The sequence below is a fragment of the Puma concolor genome, chromosome A2 (assembly GCF_028749965.1).
Source record: "Puma concolor isolate L17-30 chromosome A2, mPumCon1.1.hap2, whole genome shotgun sequence".
NCBI lineage: Eukaryota > Metazoa > Chordata > Mammalia > Carnivora > Felidae > Puma > Puma concolor.
In genome coordinates, this window is record NC_141668.1 from 24,498,260 (window position 1) to 24,519,222 (window position 20,963).

The 20,963-nt window shown below is 38.5% G+C and overlaps 1 protein-coding gene across 1 annotated transcript in view; it reads left to right on the plus strand.

Annotated features, from left to right (window-relative positions):
• TNPO3 (transportin 3) overlaps positions 1-20,963 on the plus strand; it is a 79,424-nt gene that overhangs the window by 46,482 nt on the left and 11,979 nt on the right. Inside the window, 11 exon segments of the mRNA XM_025929606.2 lie at positions 288-379; positions 2,308-2,447; positions 5,885-6,076; positions 8,533-8,624; positions 9,340-9,416; positions 11,100-11,160; positions 11,979-12,119; positions 15,487-15,603; positions 16,694-16,788; positions 18,338-18,494; positions 19,567-19,734. Of these exon segments, the coding sequence (XP_025785391.2) occupies positions 288-379; positions 2,308-2,447; positions 5,885-6,076; positions 8,533-8,624; positions 9,340-9,416; positions 11,100-11,160; positions 11,979-12,119; positions 15,487-15,603; positions 16,694-16,788; positions 18,338-18,494; positions 19,567-19,734 (1,332 nt within the window).

Genomic DNA, 20,963 nt, shown 5'->3' on the forward strand with positions numbered 1-20,963 from the left:
TATGTTTTGCTTTTCCATAATATTCATTTTGTGGGCGCAGATGATAACCTTGATATACTCTTGGGGATCTAACTGGGTTTATTTTAGATATTAAAATAACATTTACTTATAGTCAGTGAAGATGTGAAAAAAGAAAATAATATTCTCCCCTGGCTCTGAGAGATAATTAGATTTAGAAACAAGGGGCTAGATTTATTTTAACTAACAGGATTTTTTTGTTTTGTTTGTTTTGGAATTCTATTCTGTTTTCCTTTTAATGGATCCATAATCCACCTCTTCTTCTCTAGTTATATTCTACTCTGAAAGAAGGCAACCCACCCTGGGAGGTGACAGAAGCGGTTCTCTTTATCATGGCTGCTATAGCAAAGAGTGTTGATCCGTGAGTGTCTAATAAGTCTTTTGCTGGGAACTCTAAATATCAAAGGAAGGAAAATTACCATTTTTTTCTTACATGGTATATATTTGGAAATTCTCTTAGAACTTCTTCTATAATGCTGCCTAGTCTTCTGACTTCCAGAGTCTATTCTAGAGTAGCATGCATTGCTGATATCCATGTTTTAACCACATTTCCTAGAGTTAAAATTGTTTTGTTTTTGATGCTAGGAAGAGAATGTTGATTTATCTTTCCAAACGAGGCTCCCTTGTGAAAGTTGGTACAATCAAAAATTTGTTAGGCTGTTAAATTGTTGGTACTTGATTAAAAGCAGTTGAATAGGCACTAATTGGCTCTCATCTGATTCTGCGACCTTCAGTAAATTATTCTTACAAATATTTCATTATATTGTTCTCCTTTTTGTCTGCCTTAGAGAATCATTTGCGAGTTTCAGAGAGGCAAGACATAGACACTGTTTCACGTTAAAAGAGGAGCAAAATCTAAGGGGCAGTTATTTTGCTATTGCCACTGGAAATGTTTAAGTTAATTAGAATTTGATTCCTAATTGATAAGCATAGAAATTCTGTTTATGATTTTAACATGAATTCCTAAAAGCAGAATTTACTCTGTGCTCTGAGTTTATAAATTGAGGCTGATATCTATCAAGTTTTCTTGTATTGTGATCAGATACCTGCAGTTGAGCTCTCTATCCAAAGCCTTGGTTGGCATGTATTTATGAAAAGTATAGTGCTTCTTTATGAGCTGCTTTTCAGGGCTTAGTCAATGAAATCTTACATTGTTTGTAACCCAGTACATATTCAAGGAGATAGAGTACGTTTGTTTTTCTCTATCAAGAAGTTCTGGTCCTGAATTGTATACCACTATTTGCTCTTAAACTCGTTTTGGTATCTTTGGGAACCTTCAGTGATAGTCTGATATTAAAATCACTAATATTCTAACTGATATGTGTTGATGTGAAAAAGGATGGGTAGAGAGTCTCAAAAATTAGCTTAGTGCCCCCAGGAAACAATAAGGCATAAACGAGAGAAGATTTTACATTGTTTTACCACCTTTCAAGTGAACTGCCTGGTTACAGTTTTTTAGTGTAAATAAAGGATTCAGTAGACTTAGTTTATCAGCAGGGAGTGCTTTTGCTTTAATCCAGGACATTATTTGGATTTTAAACATCTTTCATTTCTGGATCGTATCCTACCATTTTGAGGGCATCCTCCACTCTGTAAAGAATTTCAGCCAGTATTCTTGGGGAGTGGAAAAAAGAAAAGGAAAGGGAAAAAATAAATTCATGGAGCTGTGGAGAGTATTTGGTTAATTTCCCTCATGTTCCACGTCAGGGCACCTTTACCTCTTCCTGCAGCTTTTATTCTTGTTCCTTTAGATAGTGAGCTGGCTCATCCATACTTCTCTGTTCTTAAAGTCTTCAGTATCCAGTGATAAGAAATCTTTTGGAGAATAATCAATAGCAAGTGGTCTGTGAGAATTATTCATTCATTAATTTAGCCATTCAGCAATATTTATTGAGTGCCCACTATGTGCCAGGCACTGTTCTAGGAACTGCAGATAGAGGAATAAATAAAATGGATTCTTTAAAAGAAGACATTCATCCACAGTAAATGCCTGCTTCTCCAATTTAAAGAGCCTTATTTGATAGCAGGATGTGTCTTTAGACACTTTACTGTCATTTAGAAGATTAAGGAGCAGAATGCTTCTCTTTAAACAATGATATCTTCCATTTCTGTCTTTTCGCTTTTTTCGAGGACTCAAGTAAACTTTCATACCAGCTGTTAAGCACTTTTATCCAAATGGTTGTTTAGAAAAAAGCCCTTTAGCAATGATTCGTCTCATTGCAGCCTGTTAACAGGCCAGAACCTAACCTCTGAAATCAGTAACTGTGAATACTTGCCTTTTGTACTCAGGGAGAACAATCCAACACTTGTTGAGGTCCTAGAAGGAGTTGTCCGTCTTCCAGAGACTGTACATACAGCTGTGCGATACACCAGCATTGAATTGGTTGGAGAGATGAGCGAAGTGGTTGATCGAAATCCTCAGTTTCTTGGTATGTGTGAACTCACCCCTCTGTAGCTGCTGTGTCTGATTTTTCTGATTTTGTTCTTCCTCTTTTGCTCTTGTTCTTTTTCTGTTTTTATGGGTAGGCAGAATGTTTCTAGACATTGAGAGTAATGATATGAGTTATTGTTTAGTTTGACGCAACATTTATACTCTGATCAGACCTTGGAAAAAGCATCTTTGAAAGATTAGATCTCTATATAGGGAAACAGTTTGCTTCTAGAATTGAAAGTAAAGGTAGAAATCATTTCTTTTATCCCTCTCATTTTCTATATAACAATCCAAAGAGACTATCCAGGGTAGTATATATTAAGCCCCCTTGATGTTCAAGAGTGATATATTCTGAGAATTTTAAGAACCCCCAACCAAACTTGTGAATATCATTAATTATATCATTAAGTTTGATATATTTCCTATACTTATCTTAATCACCACCTTTTTGGGTTTTTAAAATTCCAGTATAGTTAACATAGTAGTAGTGTTACATTAGTTTCAGGTGTACAATACAGTGATTCAATAATTCTATGCATTACTTAGTGCTTATCAAGATAAGTATACTCTTAATCCCCATCAGCAATTTCACCCATCTCCTCCACCCACCCCACTTCTGGTAACCATCAGTTTGTTCTTTATAGTTAAGAGTCTGTTTTTTGGTTTGTCTCTTTATTCCTTTGTTTTGTTTCTTAAATTGTACATGAGTGAAATCATGCAGTATTTCTCCTTCTCTGGCTTATTTCACTTAGCATTATACTCCCTGGATCTATCCATGTTGCTGTAAATGGCAAGATTTTATTTCATTTTTTTTTTTTTTGGCTGAGTAATATTCCATTGTATGTATATGTATACCCCCCCACACACACACACATCTGCTTTATCCATTCATCTACCGATGGACACTTGGGATATCTCTATAATTTGGCTCTTGTAAATAATGCTGCATTAAACATAGGAGGGTGCATATATCTTTTTGAATTAGTGTTTTCGTATTCTTTGAGTAAATACTCAGTAGTGGAATTAGTGGATTATATATTTATTACCACTTTTCAGCTTGATTTTGTTTTACATATCTTTTTTTTGTTTGAAACTCTTGCTTAAAAAATGATGTATGTTTGGGGCACCTGGGTGGGTCATTTGGTTAAGCAGCTGACTTCCGCTCAGGTCATATCTCACAGCTTGTGAGTTCAGGCCCCGCATCTCTGCTGTCAGCACAGAGCCCACTTTGGATCCTCTGTCTCACCTGCTCTCTGCCCCTCCCCTGCTTGTGCTCACTCTCAAAAATAAACAAACATTAAAAAAAAAGTGATGTATATTTCTTTTTTTCTTGTTTCTGTATACAGAGCCTAGATATCCTCACATTATAGCTGAGATACTTTCAACATACCATTTAAAAATCTTTTCAAAATACCTGTTTCCTAGATTTCTTCACTTCCATTATTTGGCTTTCTTTTCTGAATGATTTTTCCACAGGAAACAGAGTAGGTTTGTTTGGTTTTTGTTTGTTTGTTTAAGAGTTATCATTCAGGGGTTCCTGAGTGGCTCAGTTGGTTAACCAGCCACCTTCATTTGGCTCAGGTCATGATCTCGCAGTTTGTGGGTTTAAGCCCCTCGTAGGTCGCTGTGCTGACATTGGGGCCTTGAGCCTGCTTTGGGTTCTGTCTCCTTTCTCTGCCTCTCCCCTGTTCACACTCTCTCTCTCAAAAATAAACATTAAAAATTAAAAAAAAAAAAAAAAAAAAAAGCTTTATCATTCAGTACCACTTTGCAGTGTTGGATTCAAATGTGTGCTTCAGCAGTAAGACAAATCCTGAAGCAGTTTGACAATAAGACAGATGTTCGTACTTACTTTGCAATAGTCAAAACAATAAATATTCCATTTGAGAATCACAGAAGTCTATAATATTATGATTTGCCTATACTAGGTTCTACATTTTACTTCTTCTCATTTTTAGGCTTAAAAAGCCTTCTTTAAAAAAAATTTTTTTTTAGTGTTTATTTTTGAGAGAGAGAGAGACAAAGACAGAGACAGCATGAGCAGGGGAGGGGCAGAGAGGGAGGGAGACACAGAATCCGAAGCAGGCTCCAGGCTCTGAGCTGTCAACACAGAGCCTGATGTGGGGCTAGAACTTCCGAACTGTGAGATCATGACCTGAGCCAAAGTTGGATGCTTAACCAACTGAGCCACCCAGGTGCCCCAAAAAGGCTTCTTCTGTGGAGAGGGCCAGGGTTTCATCCTGGTTGGTACTTTATATTGGTTATTAGACTGGAAATGGAAATAACTTTTTAGTGCGCTTGAAGACATTATTTACTCCTTTTATGGTTTGGTGTGAGGTTATTCTAAAGTACTCATGAAGTACTCTTTAATCATATGTGATTTTTCCATAGAAAATCACTCTGATTTTTATAAAGTAAGGTAAAAGATAAGTAAAATTTGTTTTATAGAAATTCATTTTCATAATCAGTTTCTTTGGTATACTTCCATTGTTTAAAAGATAAAACATAATTTTCCAGAAGCACTAAAGCACCATCTGCATGTTTTTAAGGCCTTTTGTAACTATAAAGAAGCAAGTATAAAAGTGTCCACTTTAGATAACTGCCATTGTCCTAATTAATATAGGCTGTTTTTACATAATGACTTATCTCTGAGTATAAATATGAACTTTATATTCTTTCTTACATTACCTTATTCTTAATACTTGGATGATGATATCCACTAGTGGTTTTCAGACTGTTTTGTGTGAAGGCTTAGCCATAAAGAAAGAAATAGAAGGTGAATAGAGAGGACCCAGGGCTTCCTGACACTAGTCAGCAAAATCAAGCTCCATTTGTGTGTGTGTGTTTTAATGTTTATTTATCTATTTTGAGAGAGCGAGAGCACACAAGAGGGAGAGGGCCAGAGTGGTGGGGAAGAGAGCAAGAGAATCCCAAGCAGGACCTGCACTGTCAGCCCAGAGCCTGATGCAGGGCTTGAACCCATGAACCATGAGATCATGACCCAAGCGTAAATCAAGAGTCAGAGGCTTTAACTGACTGAGCCACCCAGGCATCTCCACATTTCATTTTTTAAAATGGTTCTTTTTTGGGGCATCTGAGTGGCTCAGTTGGTTAGGCATCCTCCTTTGACTCGGCTCATGATCTCGCATTCGTGAGGTTAAGCCCCGCATGGGGTTCTGCACTGATAGCTCAAGGAGCCTGGATTCTTCTTCAGATTCTCTGTCTCCCTCTCTTTGCTGCTCCCTCACTCACACTGTGTCTGTCCCTCTTCCCCTCCTTCTCCCTCTCCCTCAAAAACAAACATTAAAGTTGTTTTAATGGTTCTTTTGCTTTTTAAAAAAACTGAGGGGGGGATATAAACCTCTGTTCTAAGAAACTAGAAGTTTCCGTTGAGTTTCACATACCTAATGTTTACTTTGTGGCTTCTCTCCTTAGACCCTGTTTTGGGCTATTTGATGAAGGGCTTGTGTGAAAAGCCTCTGGCTTCTGCTGCAGCCAAAGCCATTCATAACATTTGCTCTGTCTGCCGAGACCACATGGCTCAGCACTTTAATGGACTCCTGGAGATTGCCCGTTCCCTTGATTCCTTCATGTTGTCTCCGGAAGCTGCTGTGGGCTTGCTAAAAGGTATTTACTTCAGATGTTAACCAGTAACATCTCTAAGCCACTTCTGGGGGTTATCTTACATTAATCACATCCCAGTTTTTCAGTTGCAACATACTTACTGATGGAGAAGGTGACCTTTCCACTCAGGGGAGGGTGTTGATTATATACACATGCGCTCTTCTCTTAGAATGTTTTAAGGCTATATAACTAATTAAAACTGCTTACAGTGTGTAGAGCACAGACCTAGATTTTGGGCAGAGACAACACATTCCAACTAAACATAGTTCGTTTTTGAGTTGGGGGGAGAATAAAAAGGGAGACCAAATGGCATTGCCATACCAAAGAGGTAGGTGGAAATTTAAAGGTAGTGTGTGTGGATCAGTCCTGTAGTAGAAACTTGGTCTTTTAGCAGTATGATCCAGTATGGATCAGCTTTACACTCAGTGACAGCCTATCCAGAGGCAAGCAGCCAAAGTGGTGATAAAGTTGAGTAAGAAGAACCGGAGATATTAAAGGCTAGGAACACAGACAGAAGAGACTTTAAGCATGATGGCTATTTTTAAATATTTGAAAGATTACCTTATAAAAGAGGGGACAGATTTATTTTATGAGTAGTAGCCAGTGGTTGATATTTACTGGCTCTTAGAAAGAAAATGCTTTCTAACTAAACTCTAAAAGCAGATTGGGGTGCCTTGTGAGGTAATAAAATCCTTACAGCTGGTAGTTAGAGGGGATTGAGGATATATCAAATAAAGGATTGGGTAACATAACCTGTGCAGCATCATTTAAGCTTCTGTGAGTAGCAAACAAGTTAGTCTTGGCTAGATTGGATGACCTGTGTGTGAACTAACTGTTCGTTCTTATATCTGACGAAGTTCCTTCTGGTGTATTTGCATTTTCCAAGACATTTTCTTTTTGTAGCATGGGTTTTTGTCGTTTCCCTTCATAGCATAGATAATAAGGCATTAAACCGGAGTCAAATATTCTTATTTCTTATGACCTACTGCTAGTGGTTATTGTTGCCATATTGTAATTTTCTAGTGAAATTGAACCTTGATGCCGAAGTGATGTCTAACTGTAGTAGGATGTGGCATCTCAGTTATCTTTACCTTTATCTTCTAGATAAAGAAAACTTTGTAGTAACATTCTTCTCTGTAGGAATGAATTGAAAGGAAAAGTCATATTTAAGTTAGATTTCTCCCCTTTTCAGTTTTAAGCAAGTCTAACTCATTTATGGCTTATAGACTACCGGAAGAAATCATTTAGTTTTTTAATTCACATTTGAAGAAGTATGGATTGATTACTGTTCTTTTATGTTGTTGTTGTTTGTTTGTTCTGTTCTGTGACTGTTCTGTTGAATGAAATTTTGGGAGATGAGAAAAATCATAGTCAAGGGATTTTCCTTTCTTTTTTTTTTTTTTATACCTTGAGAGAACCTAGGCTAATATGTAATCATTTGCATTTGGGGGATATGCTTAAGCATTTGAGGGGGAGTATGACAAGAGGAAGGCTGAGTGAGAAGGGTCTGGGCCTTCTATTCTAATTTAACCTAGCTACTTTTTTTTTTAACCTATTTTATTGGAATTTCAAGTTAAGATTTTATTTAATAAAAAAAGTGATTTTTCAATGATTTGAAAAATGAAAGAAAGGCACACTTAACTTACTCTTCGGTTCAAAGCACTAATTTTACAGATAAAGAAACTAGGCCCAGAGATAATACCTCACCTAGCTCATAGATTCTGTTAGGTATAATTAGAATCAGATCTCTAATTTCAGCCCTTTTTACAAAAAAAAAAAAAAAAAATTATGTCTTGTCTGTACTTGTAAAAAAATAAATAAATAAAGGCTCTCCTTTACCTCCTAAATCAGAATCTCTGGGAAGTTTGAGAACCATTGTACCATGCTGTATAAAAATAGCTCTGGCATTGTTTTGTTTCTTTTTTTTTTAAATTTTTTTTTATGTTTATTTATTTCTGAGAGAGAGACAGAGCATGAGTGGGGGAGGGGCAGAGAGAGAGGGAGATACAGAATCAGAAGTAGGCTCCAGGCTCTGAGCTTCAGCACAGACCGGACGCGGGGCTCAAACTCACGAGCTTCGAGATCATGACCTGAGCCGAAGTCGGACGCTCAACCGACTGAGCCACCCAGGTGTCCCTGGCATTGGTTTTGTAAAGGAGGTTTTTAAAGTATGTGAAGAATTGGAAGGGGAGATGTATTTAAACGTCTTTAAATCCATAGGCTACTGAGGAGAAATAATATTAACTTCAGTTGTAAATGTTAGTGTGAAAGTCACTTAGTCGTCTAAGCTAAATAAAGAAAAATCAGCCCTAAATAACAAAATACTGTACCTGAAAAAAAAGTGATGATCCTTTTAAAAGAATGAAACCAGCCAGCCTCTTCTGTTAGCCAATGATGTAGACCAGTGAGTTACCTCAATTTCAGCTTTTATTTTATTTGTATTTTTCTTTGTCTTGCAGGGACAGCGCTTGTTCTAGCCAGATTACCTTTGGATAAGATTACTGAATGCCTTAGTGAACTTTGTTCTGTTCAGGTTATGGCATTGAAAAAGGTGAGCCCAATTAAATGAGGGGTTTTATACCTATATATCATGATTACATGTTAGAAAGGAAAAGACAAAATTATATATTTACAGGTATTCTTCTGTCTACCTAGATAAGTCAAGAGCACTGAACTAAAACGTTCTTAAAATTAGTAAATCTATCAAAGGAGCTGCATAAATGGTATAAGTATTCTAAAGTCAGTAGATTTCCACTATCAGTAGTACCATTTAGAAGATACAACAGGGAAAACACCAACTTAGCAACCAAAACCATAACCTACAATGTTCCGTTAAAGAATATCATAAAGATGTCTGCTCTTATCAAGTTACATTTATATTTACAGCAAAATAATAGGAGAACTTGATATAGTGATTCTAAAGTTTATCTCTAATAATATGCTGGTAGAAGTATTTAAGAAATTTTGGGAAAGAAGAATAAGAAGCAACTTGCCTTATCTCTTAATATATGTTATGAAGCCATAATAATTTAAAAGTTATAATAGAAAGTGAAATTAAAATAGATTAATGTCACATATAAACTATAGTATATATAATATCTTAATGGTTATAAAAGTTTGCACCATTTGAGTAACTATCAGGAATCTCTTATAGGGAAATAAGCAGAGATTGAGAAAGAGGTTAATGTCTAAAGGTGTATGTTACAGTGTTTGCTATAGGTTTGTATGTGTTACAACAGAGTGTTAATATCTTTCTGTCTCTTCAGCTGTTGTCTCAGGAGCCCAGCAATGGCATATCCTCAGATCCCACTGTGTTCTTAGATCGCCTTGCAGTAATATTTAGGTAAGAAGGGAAACTGGATGCCTGCCTTAGGTTAAAAGCTCAAATAAGATGATTATGTACTGAAGAAAGCAAGTGTTTTTTTCCTAAACTTCCAGGTACATCTGACAATCTTCTGTTAGAGGACCGATAAGCCCATTACCTGAAACTTTGGTGCAAAGATAAATTCTAAGCATTAGTTTTTGGTAGGCCTCTGTCAAAAGACCTTTAAAATGTAATTAGATCAGTCATTATCCAACTTTAACATGCATCACAGTCACCTTCAGGGCTCAGCTTATCAAAACAGATTGCTGGGTCCCATCTCCAGTGTCTGGTTCAATTGGATTTGGGGTAGGACCCAAGAATTTACAGCTGTTGCTGCTGCTTGCTATTTGTAGGACCACGCTTTCAGAACTATTGCTGTAGATTGTAGGGGTGCAAAAAAATATTGATCAGGTGAAATTAATCCTTCTTTGAAGTCAAGAGGAGCCTAATGATTAAAAAGGCATTTGAGTAACAATGTTCAAAGAGTGATCCTTATTGAGTTACATAATTTGTGAGACCCACAGATACAATTGGAATATGAGAGTACTTGTGTAAAAAGCCTATGTGGAGTAAGTTAAAACTGAGGTGTTTTAGCTTTTTCTTGTCAGCTGATGTTTTTATTTTAATTTGGTACAGTGCTTTTCTTGTATAATTATGATAGCCCTGTTAACATGACATTCTGAAAGCCTATTAACAATAGTCCTTACTTCATAATGAGTGGAAGAAAATCTGCAATAGATGGAAATCCCCCAATTTAAAGAAAATGAGATTTTTGTTAAGTTGCTGTTGAGCTCATTTAAATTAAAGAATTTCCTTTGAAGAGGTTGGTAATCATACAGGGTTTTTTGTTTTTGTTTTTTTCCTGCTTTCTTTCAAATTAGTGGATTCTAGAACTAGGCAAATAATTGGATTTGACATATTGTGGGTGGGCTCATATTCTATGTCATTGGGTTCAGACTAGAACCATGAGAAACCTCTTTGGTAAATTAGAATTCCTAAAGCTTTTGCCTTTTAATGCTGGGAATGGAGCAGTACTTGGTTTCTCATAGTGGATTTAGATAGTCTGTGGGTTTTTTGTTTTGTTTTTTGTTTTTTAAGTTTATTATTTTGAGAGAGACAGAGACAGTATGAGTGGGGAAGTGGGGAGAGAGAGAGAGGGAGAGAGAGAATCCCAAGCAGGCTCCACGCTGCCAGTGCAAGCCCACTGTGGGGCTCGAACCTATGAAACCGTGAGATCATGACCTGAGCCGAAACCAAGAGTCAGACAGATGCTTAACCCACTGACCCACCCAGGCCCCTGTAGACAGTCTGGTTTTTAATTAATACTTTTAATTAATTTGGAAGAGCCTATATATTCTGATTTTTAAAGGGAAAAAATGGAAAAGATAATTGTAGTGCCCCACAACCCGTTTAAGCTAGAGTTGGATTGAGTTTGCATATTCTAATGGAAGTAGCTTAAACGTGGCAAAGGAAGGGGAGGAGGTTGGTTTGAACTCTGTGCTCATGTTTGAATGGAGTAGAAAGGAAAGGTATTGAGTCATACATAATTATTTGGCATTCTTTTTATGGTGACAGTGTGACTAAGTAAGCTAGCAGGCTTTGGGGCTGTGGAATTTCATTTACATTGCTCTTTAACTATTTTGGTTTGTTACCTTTCCCCAGACACACCAATCCTATTGTGGAAAATGGACAAACTCATCCGTGCCAAAAAGTCATACAGGAGGTAAGTGCTTAACAGATGCTTGTGGAACAAGGCTTTCTTCCTTTTTCTTTACAAGGCTGTGGGTAACTAAAGTGAGACGGTACTGTCTTGTGGGTTCATAGGAAGATCCAATTTGTTGATACAGTTTAAATTTCAATCAACAGAAGAATAGAACTATTCAAATATTTTTTACTTTAGATTTGATAAGAAAACAGACTGAGGGGTAATGAACTGAAAACCCAAAGAAGTAGAGAGAGATTACGTGAATCTTAGAGTTGCTAGGAGGCCTGATTAATACTAGCAGAAATTTTTTTGACAAAGCCATTTCTTCCTCATGGCTTCTGTTTCCCCAATATAAATGCACTTCTTTTTTCACTGAGGGTGATATGAGGATCAAAAGGCATGTTTTGAGAAGTGCTATTCAGACTCCGGGGGTGGAAACACCAAGTATCCTTAAATATTCACCAGTATCATATAATGCTATTTCATTAGCTCCAGTCCTTCTGTTCAAAATATTCTAAGTTGGAACTATAATCTTTAAACATCTCTTTCTCTATAGCTCGTACTAATCCTTTTCATCCTAAATCAGAAAGTCCAAAGTTCAGGAAAAGTTATCTTTATCTTTTAGTGAAGTTAGACATGCTCCTCTTCCTGTTCTAAAGAGTTGCTGTGCTTCTCTCAAGAAGTGGTTGTGTTTTGGTGATGGATACTGTATTGAACTTTTTCTGTAAAGAAAGCTTTTTCCAAATTATTTGAAAACCAAACCAGATGTTATCAACTTGGGAGCATTTTTTTCAGCTCTTAGTTCATTGTTTTCTTTCTTGTGCTCTTTGACTCAGATATGGCCAGTTTTATCTGAGACTCTAAATAAACACCGGGCTGACAATCGGATTGTAGAGCGTTGTTGCAGGTGCCTCCGCTTTGCTGTTCGCTGTGTAGGCAAAGGATCTGCAGCCCTACTGCAGCCGCTAGTTACACAGGTAAATTCTCCCGAAGCTGGAAAGTGTAACGTGTACAGGATTTGACATAGGAGTCTTTAGAACAAAAACTCTGCTGATGAAATGAAACACTTTTGTACGTATTAAATACAAACTCAGAAATATTTGAAAGCAATAAGTAGTGCCCATGGTAAGTATGGTGCCTCTGAGGGAAGCAGCCTGTAATCTAGTCTGTGTAGTGATAGTTTTTTTTTTTTTTTTAACGTTTATTTATTTTTGAGACAGAGAGAGACAGAGCATGAACGGGGGAGGGGCAGAGAGAGGGAGACACAGAATCTGAAACAGGCTCCAGGCTCCGAGCTGTCAGCACAGAGCCCGACGCGGGGCTCGAACTCCCGGACCGCGAGATCATGACCTGAGCCGAAGTCGGCCGCTTAACCGACTGAGCCACCCAGGCGCCCCTGTGTAGTGATAGTTTAAATAGTAACACGTTTCCGTGTGAAATTGGGAAAAGAGAATGACTTTTTTAAAAAAATTTTTAATGTTTATTTTTGAGAGAGAAGAGAGAGAGCGTGCGCATGAGTGGAAGAGGGGCAGAGAGAGAGACACACACACACAGGATCTGAAGCAGGCTCCAGACTCTGAGCTGACAGCACAGAGCCCGATGCGGGACTCGAGTCCACTAACTGCGAGGTCATGATCTGAGCCAAAGTCGGATGCTTAATGGACTGAACCACCCAGGCGCCCCAGGAAAAGAGAATGACTTTAATGCTCAGCTCTTCTATAGCAGTGCTAGGCATTTTTATACTAACTTTTTTTTTTTTTCTAAGAGACAGAGCACAGGCTGGGGAGGGGCAGAGAGAGAGGGAGACACAGAACCCAAAGCAGGCTCCAGGCTCTGAGCTGTCAGCACAGAGCCCAATGCAGGGCTCGAACTCACAAACCACAAGATCATGACCTGAGCTGAAGTCAGACGCTTAACTGACTGAGCCGCCCAGGCACCCCACTAATTTTCTTTTTAAAAATGGGTCCTGTTGGGGCACCTGGGTGGCTCAGTTAGTTGTGCATCTGACTCTTGGTTTTGTCTCAGATCATGATCCCGGGGTCAAGCCCCACTTTGGGCTCTGCACTGAGCATGGAGTCTGCTTAAGATTCTCTCTCTCCCTCTGCCCTTCTCCCGACTCGTGCTCTCTCATGCGCGCGCGCTCTCAAAGGAAAATATGTGTCCTGTCAAAATTTGCTGTCTCTTGGCCCAAAGAGATTTTTTTTTAATCTCAACCACAGTTGGTCACATAAGTCTGTTATTTGTCAAGAAATAAGTTTGACTCTTATTTTTTTAATGTTTGTTCATTCGTTTGTTTTGGGGGGGGGGGGCAGAGAGATAGAGGGAGAGCGAGAATCCCAAGCAGACTCCACGCTTCAGCATAGAGCCCAACATGGGGTTTGATCCCACAAACCGCGAGATCATGATTTGAGTCAAAATCCGGAGTCACATACGTAACCGACTGAGCCACCCATATGCCCCAAGTTTGACTCTTTTAATCACCAAGATTGTTAGGTGATTGCAATGGTGTGACTCACTGAGGTTCTCCAAGATCGTATTCACATCAAGAACTACTCTGTATGAGATGCCTATAGCTAGTGACTTAGATCACTAAGTAATTTGTGTTGATGTTAACCTTACAGCAGAGCCAGGACTGGATTGAGGCAAGTGAGGTGCCATGGGTACAAAATTAAAAGAGGCAAGGCAGAGTGTCAACCTTGCATTTGCAGTAAGTGCCTATCAGTTGACATAGGCATAACCCTGCCTCCTGTATGTTGCAGATTTGAGTAAAGTTTACATTTACTATATCCTGATGATGCCATATGTTTGCACTGCATATGTTTCCACCTTTGGTTAAGTGTCCCCTTTAGTGTAATACATTCTGGGTCAAAGAGAACTTGATTTAATGGCCCTTTGCTGTTAGAGGATACCCTCGTGACTTGGATTTTTTTTTTTTTTTTTAATTCCTGCTAATTAAGTATGTGACCAGCCTAATAGAGGAGCACCTTGTATAGGAAGTATGTTCTAAAGTCAGTACATGTGGGGGAAAAAAAGTATTTTTTTAAATCCAAAATTCACAGGGTAGCAAACTAGAACCAGTGGGCCTGCCACGTATTTTTATAAATACAGTTTTACAAAGAAGAGGTAACCATGCTTATTCATTTAAGTATTCTCTATTGGCCAGTTTTGTGCTACTATGGCGCAGTTGCGTAGACAGACTTGTAAGGCCAGCAAAGTCTAAAATTTTTACTATCTGGCCCTTGAAGAAAAAGTTTGTCAGCAACTGACGTAAATCATTCATTAAGCAGTAGAGCATACAGTTGAGTACCCAGTACCAAACAGATTCATAGCTCCCATCACCTGCCCATTCCATTCCGTGGTACATGCTAGTAAGAGTCAGTTACTTTGTCTTTCAGCCCCCACCCCATTCATTGAGTTGAATTTATATAATAAAATCAATACATGTGTTGTGATGGCATTTTAAACATATGAATGTACAGATGCCTCTTAATTTTTGGAGGAGAGTAGGGTACAAATCCTAAACAAATCATTTAATTTAAATATGTATATTGTATTAACATTTTTATTTTCTTGAGATCCAGGTATCTTGGTTGGGAATACTGTTTTACTTTAAATAGAGGGGTTTAGGGGCGCCTGGGTGGCGCAGTCGGTTAAGCGGCCGACTTCAACCAGGTCACGATCTCACGGTCTGTGAGTTCGAGCCCCGCGTCGGGCTCTGGGCTGATGGCTCAGAGCCTGGAGCCTGTTTCCGATTCTGTGTCTCCCTCTCTCTCTGCCCCTCCCCCGTTCATGCTCTGTCTCTCTCTGTCCCAAAAATAAATAAACGTTGAAAAAAAAAAAATTAAAAAAAAAAAATAAATAAATAGAGGGGTTTAGGAGAAACTCAAAATTTAAACAGTGCCTTCAGATTCTCCTTCAGGATGTTTGGTATTTTTAGCCCTGCTATGGCTATATGTGCCTTTTTTTTTTTTTTTTTCTTAAGAATTCATCTTTAAGGCAAAAGGAACAACCTTTAGGTGTTGGGATTTATGCTACGGGTTTGCAAATAGCTTGGATGATAGCATCCTAATGGCTTTCAGCTTGATGTATTATACAACCCTCTTACAACATTGTTTTGGGAAGATAAAAGGTAAAAGGCTCGATAGGACTCTAAAGAGAGTACTTGAAAATTATTGAAGAATTGAGCCTTGTGTTTTAGGAAATGTTGCCAACAAGCTTTATTTACTATATTGTCTTAAAGAGAAGACACCACTCTGTGTCTGAATGTCTTCCTCCAGATACTTTCCTAAGTTGATACTTTTTTTGGGGTATAAGAATTGAATTAACTGGTTTCTCCCTTGGCAGATGGTGAATGTGTACCACGTACATCAGCATTCTTGTTTCCTGTACCTTGGCAGTATCCTTGTGGATGAATACGGCATGGAAGAGGGCTGTCGGCAGGGACTACTAGACATGCTCCAGGTCTGTTTTCCCTGGGCAGTATCTTGGAGCGTCTGTAGGCTTAGCAGTGTGTTCTTCACCATCTCTTGAATTCTCTTGCTTCTCTATGTCTCTCCTCCAATCATGTTGATTTCCTAATAACAGGAATGTAGAAACTTTTTTTTTTTAATGTTTATTTTTGAGAGAGGGAGGGGCAGAGAGAGAGGGAGGGAGACCCAGATTCCAAAGAAGGCTTCAGGCTCTGAGCTGTCAGCACAGAGCCCTTCTTGGGGCTTGAACTCCCTAGCTGTGAGATCATGACCTGAGCCGAAGTCAGACGCTTAGCCAGTTGAGCCACCCAGGTGCCCTGGGAGGTAGAAACTTTCTAGTTGTTCTCTGGACAGACATGGCTTAGGAGAATGAGAGAAGAGATTGACCGTATGAATGTAAAGATCATTACAGCTATTACGGCCTAACTTATTTATACTCTCTAGAGATACGGTCTTTTGAGAGGTAGAGAAAGGAACAAATGGATGTAAAACAAAGGATCTCTAAGCTCAAGCATAATTCTGTTTTTAATTTCTTGCCTGGAAAAATCAGTGAACTAGCTCACTTAGCAGGGATGGTTTTAGAGTAAATAGCAAGCATTGGAAAATGCTCCTGATATATTGGTTTTTTTCCCCTTCTCGTCATAGGGAAGAAAATATATAAGGGAGTTAAATTATGATGCTCTTTTTCCCAAGATGTCTTTCCTTTAAACTGACATTTCATTGTTATTATTATTATTATTAAAATTTATAAAAATCTCCTTAGTGGACTAGACCACGTCTAATACATAAGCAGTCTTTACTTTGAGAAAATTCTAAAATTTTGAGAGGACATCTATCCAGTTTCATCAACTAAAATCTATACCCTTAACCCTTTCTGAAATGTGGACTTCACATATAAAAACTGTATCAACTGAGAAAGATTTCTGTCTTCCTTTTCTTGAACTGATTTTCATCCGTCTTTTTCTTTTCCTATCCGTTCTTCCTCCCTTTGTTCCTTTTGTGTATATTGTGATATTTAACAAGTCTGAATGCTGTTGCATTTATATACACATGTTTATTCTAAAATCACTGTTCTCTTTTAGGCACTGTGCATCCCCACCTTTCAGCTGCTAGAACAGCAGAATGGGCTCCAGAATCACCCTGACACCGTGGATGACCTGTTCAGGCTGGCCACCAGGTCAGTCCTTCTGAAGAGCAACCCTTTCTTTTATTGCTCATCCCCATCACTGCTTCGTCTTGTCACGTAACACTTGACTGTTTGCTTCTCTATAAAATGAGGTCAGTGGAGTAGAGGTAGGTTAGTGATTCATAGCCCAAAGTTAAGTTGTGAGCTGGAATATCCCTGTAAGTGAGGAAGAGGAGCTGGATGGGAGCAGGAGAAAGCAGCTGGGTTTCTGTCACAAAGGAGGGAACATGCACAAGACAATAAAATCAGCTTTGTAAAAACATTTGAATAGAAAATCTCCAGAATCCCCTGTGGTTTTAACTTTTTATGATGCTGTGATATCATGCTTCACTTCACATTTTCCTTGAGGAAGCTTGGCATCCTTTAGATATCATATCTCAGAGTGAAAAAATTTTTAGGATTTTAAGGTGCCTTAGAAGTTCACTTTGCAGTTCTGCCCCCAGCCTTCCACCCCCATTATTGCTTAAATTCCTTTTACCGATAACACTGATGATATTATTCCCAACACTGAAGGAATATTATTACTTATTTAGTCCCTGGACAAAAGAATCGAAAACAAATCAGTTAGTGAACATAAAAGCATTTTTTAATTAATTTTTTTGAGTTTGTTTATTTACTTTGAGAGAGACCGAGGGAGAATCCCAAGCAGGCTCCACAGAGTCAGCACAGAGCCTGACTTGGGACTTGAACTCACAAAACTGTGAGATCATGACCTGAGCTGAAATCAAGAGTCAGATGCTGAACCAACTGAGCCACCCAGGCACCCTGAACATAAAATCATTTAAAAATTATTCAAAATAAATTGTTACATATAATTATACAAGTAATGTATGTTTTATCATTTATAAATGCAAAGTAGTATCGACTCCATCTCAGGATTAAATATCAAACACTTTTTTGGTTAGTTTTTGGACAAGTTAGAAACACCTTTGTTGTTGATATGAGAGAACTGTTGGGTGAGCTCTCCAGTCTCTGTTTTCCCAGTGTGTCTTCCTTGAAAAACTAATCCCCAGAGATGCTCTTTACACAAATGCTTACCTGGTGAAATAAATTTAGAATATATAGTATCTTTTTCATGGAGATTCTCCATGTATGTTAAAGGATCTGAAAAGTCTTACGGGAAATTGAGTGGAAAGTTTAGGGAGTTCCTATGTACCCACTGCACCTCTCCGCCACGCCCCCGACCTCCACAGTCTTCCTCACTGTCAGCGTCCCCACTAGTGTGGTCTGTTTGTTGGAATTGATGAATCCTGTATTGGCACATCATTATCACCCAAAGTCCATAATTTACTTTAGGATTCATTCTTGGTTTACCTTGTATGGGTTTGGACAAATGTATAATGGCATGTATCCACCATTATAATATCACATGGAATAGTTTAATACCCTCATTCCCGGTGCTCCACCTGTTCAGCCCTCCCTCACCCTGTACCCCTAGCAACCACTGACTTTTTTACTGTCTCTATAATTTTGCCATTTAGTCTGGCTGCTTTTAGAGTCTAATCCTGTCATTTATACCTAGCCTGTCTTTCCAACCCAGGTTTATTCAGCGTAGTCCTGTTACCTTGCTGAGGAGCCAAGTGGTCATCCCTATCTTGCAGTGGGCCATTGCCTCTACTACCCTGGACCACCGGGATGCCAATTGTAGTGTCATGAGGTTCCTACGAGACCTCATCCATACAGGGGTTGCCAATGATGTAAGTATAAACATTGTACCTTTCTACTTTGCAGCTCATCATCTTTTCGTAGCTCTTCCTTATTTCTTAGAGAATTTCCAGATTCTCCTTTTTGATCTGTATTTGATTTGTACATACCATTCACTAACCAAAACATCAACTATTTATAGTCTCTACTAAGTGCTGTAAGCTGTATAAAGCAGTATAAAAGTATTTCTCCTCCCATGTCATTCAGTGTTAGTTGAAAAGATAAATAGATATAAACATTTAAATAATAATAGGAAGGTAGTATTTGATTGCCAAATGAGTGATAAAAGTCATGATTGCTATGAGATCAGAGGAGGGAAAGCTTTTTGGTCAGAAGTAGGTTGGGAAGTGGGTTAATTTCTGGACAAAGAGGGACCTCAGTGGGGCCATTAGATATAGGTAGAATTTGGATGGATTGGAGAGGGGAAGATAGTCTTAACTGGGGCATAAATCATAATCAGAGAAAGTCAGGATAGTTCTAAGTATGTTAGACAATTAAGAGACCTGTTTGGCTGGAGTAGTAAAATGGTTCACAAAATTTTCAAAGTTACGGGGCGCCTGGGTGGCGCAGTCGGTTAAGCGTCCGACTTCAGCCAGGTCACGATCTCGCGGTCCGTGAGTTCGAGGCCCGCGTCGGGCTCTGGGCTGATGGCTCGGAGCCTGGAGCCTGTTTCCGATTCTGTGTCTCCCTCTCTCTCTGCCCCTCCCCCGTTCATGCTCTGTCTCTCTCTGTCCCAAAAATAAAATAAAAAACGTTGAAAAAAAAAAAAAAAATTTTTCAAAGTTAGATTTGGGTAAATGTGGAATAGAATTGAAGGTAACAGCAGTGGAGAAATAGCCACTATTTGAATGGGCTACTTATTTAAGAAACTAGAAATGAAAAGCAGTTTATAAAAAGTTATTTTTTTCTGAGATACTAGAAATATATATATTCAAAGACTATAGGAAGGAAGAAAATAAGTTTTTGAATCCAGCTATTAAGTATACACTTTCTTCTCCAGGAAAGAGGAGTTACTAGGTGGAAAGTTGAAATTAGAACATATCTTTTGCTCTTACTTCCTTATAGCACGAAGAAGACTTTGAATTACGGAAAGAACTGATTGGACAGGTGATGAACCAGCTTGGACAGCAACTTGTTAGCCAGCTGCTCCACACATGCTGCTTTTGTCTCCCTCCCTATACCCTACCGGATGTGGCTGAAGTGCTCTGGGAGATCATGCAGGTTGACAGACCGGTAAGCTTGTTCTCATGAAGAACCCATTCTCACAGTTCTAAACTTTGGTTTCGGGAGGCTGACTATAACTTTGAAACCAGCCCTGTTATATATCCATGGAGCTTAACCTAGGCATATTACTAAGTTTATTAGATGAAGGGGCCTATGGAAGGCCAATAGTTCATTATTAGGTTTTTGAAAGTATGTTTGTGTCACTATCATAGGGTTTATATTCCCTGAAGTGAATACTAAGCTTTGAATTCAGCTATGTGGCTGACCACTGAGAAATTTGTTCACTTGTGAGATGCCCATATATCAGTTATACAGTGTTATAGGTTATTCGAGAAGTGTTAATTCACTTCAAGCTCCTTAGATAGCACTGTATGAGTTTCCTTGGTAAATCTAGCCAAAGCTTTTGGGGATATAGAAATATAAAATTAGCTCACAATGTACACTTGGATTTGTTTCTTCTTTGGATTAATTTGCATCTTGTTTCAGTTCTTGCACCAGCTCATTTATCACCTGAGCATGGAACGTTTTTTTAGGCTATCCAGTAATGTCCAAGTAATTTCAGTATGGGCCACATGATCATAAATCGGGGTTATGTGTACTGCATGAAAGTTTTGAGCATAGTGGTAAAGTATATATATAGCCTGTACACTAGAATGTGTAATCTTTAATATTAATATAAAAGCAGTTCAGAAAAGTGCATAGTTGGTTCTAGTTAAAGTGAGCTAGCTGTCTTCCAGAACCACAGAAAATTCCAGATATACAAGTTTATTGTAACCTTTAAGTCTGTGTACATCTCAACGTTGTCTCCTGCTTTGTATCATTGATGGCAGTTGTTAGCCTCAATTTCAGCAATTTCACAAAACAAAGTATACTTTTATTGTTAGAATCTCATGTCATTGAAGGGCGCCTGGGTGGCTCAGTTGGTTAATGGTCCAACTTCGGCTCAGGTCATGATGTTGCAATTCATGAGTTTGAGCCCCCACATTGGGCTCTGTGCTGACAGCTCAGAGCCTGGAACCTGCTTCAGATTCTGTGTCTCCCTCCCTCTCTCTGCCCCTCCCCCACTCGCATTCTCTCTTTCAAAAGTAAACACTAAAAACATTATTTTAACTTAAAAAAATCTCTATCACTGAGCTGAAAGTTCTGCCTTCAATTTATGTGTTCATCTCCAAAGTTCAGTGATTAATGTATATTGCCTTAGCATTTGCTTTACTTGATCTTTGGCTCAATCAAACAAA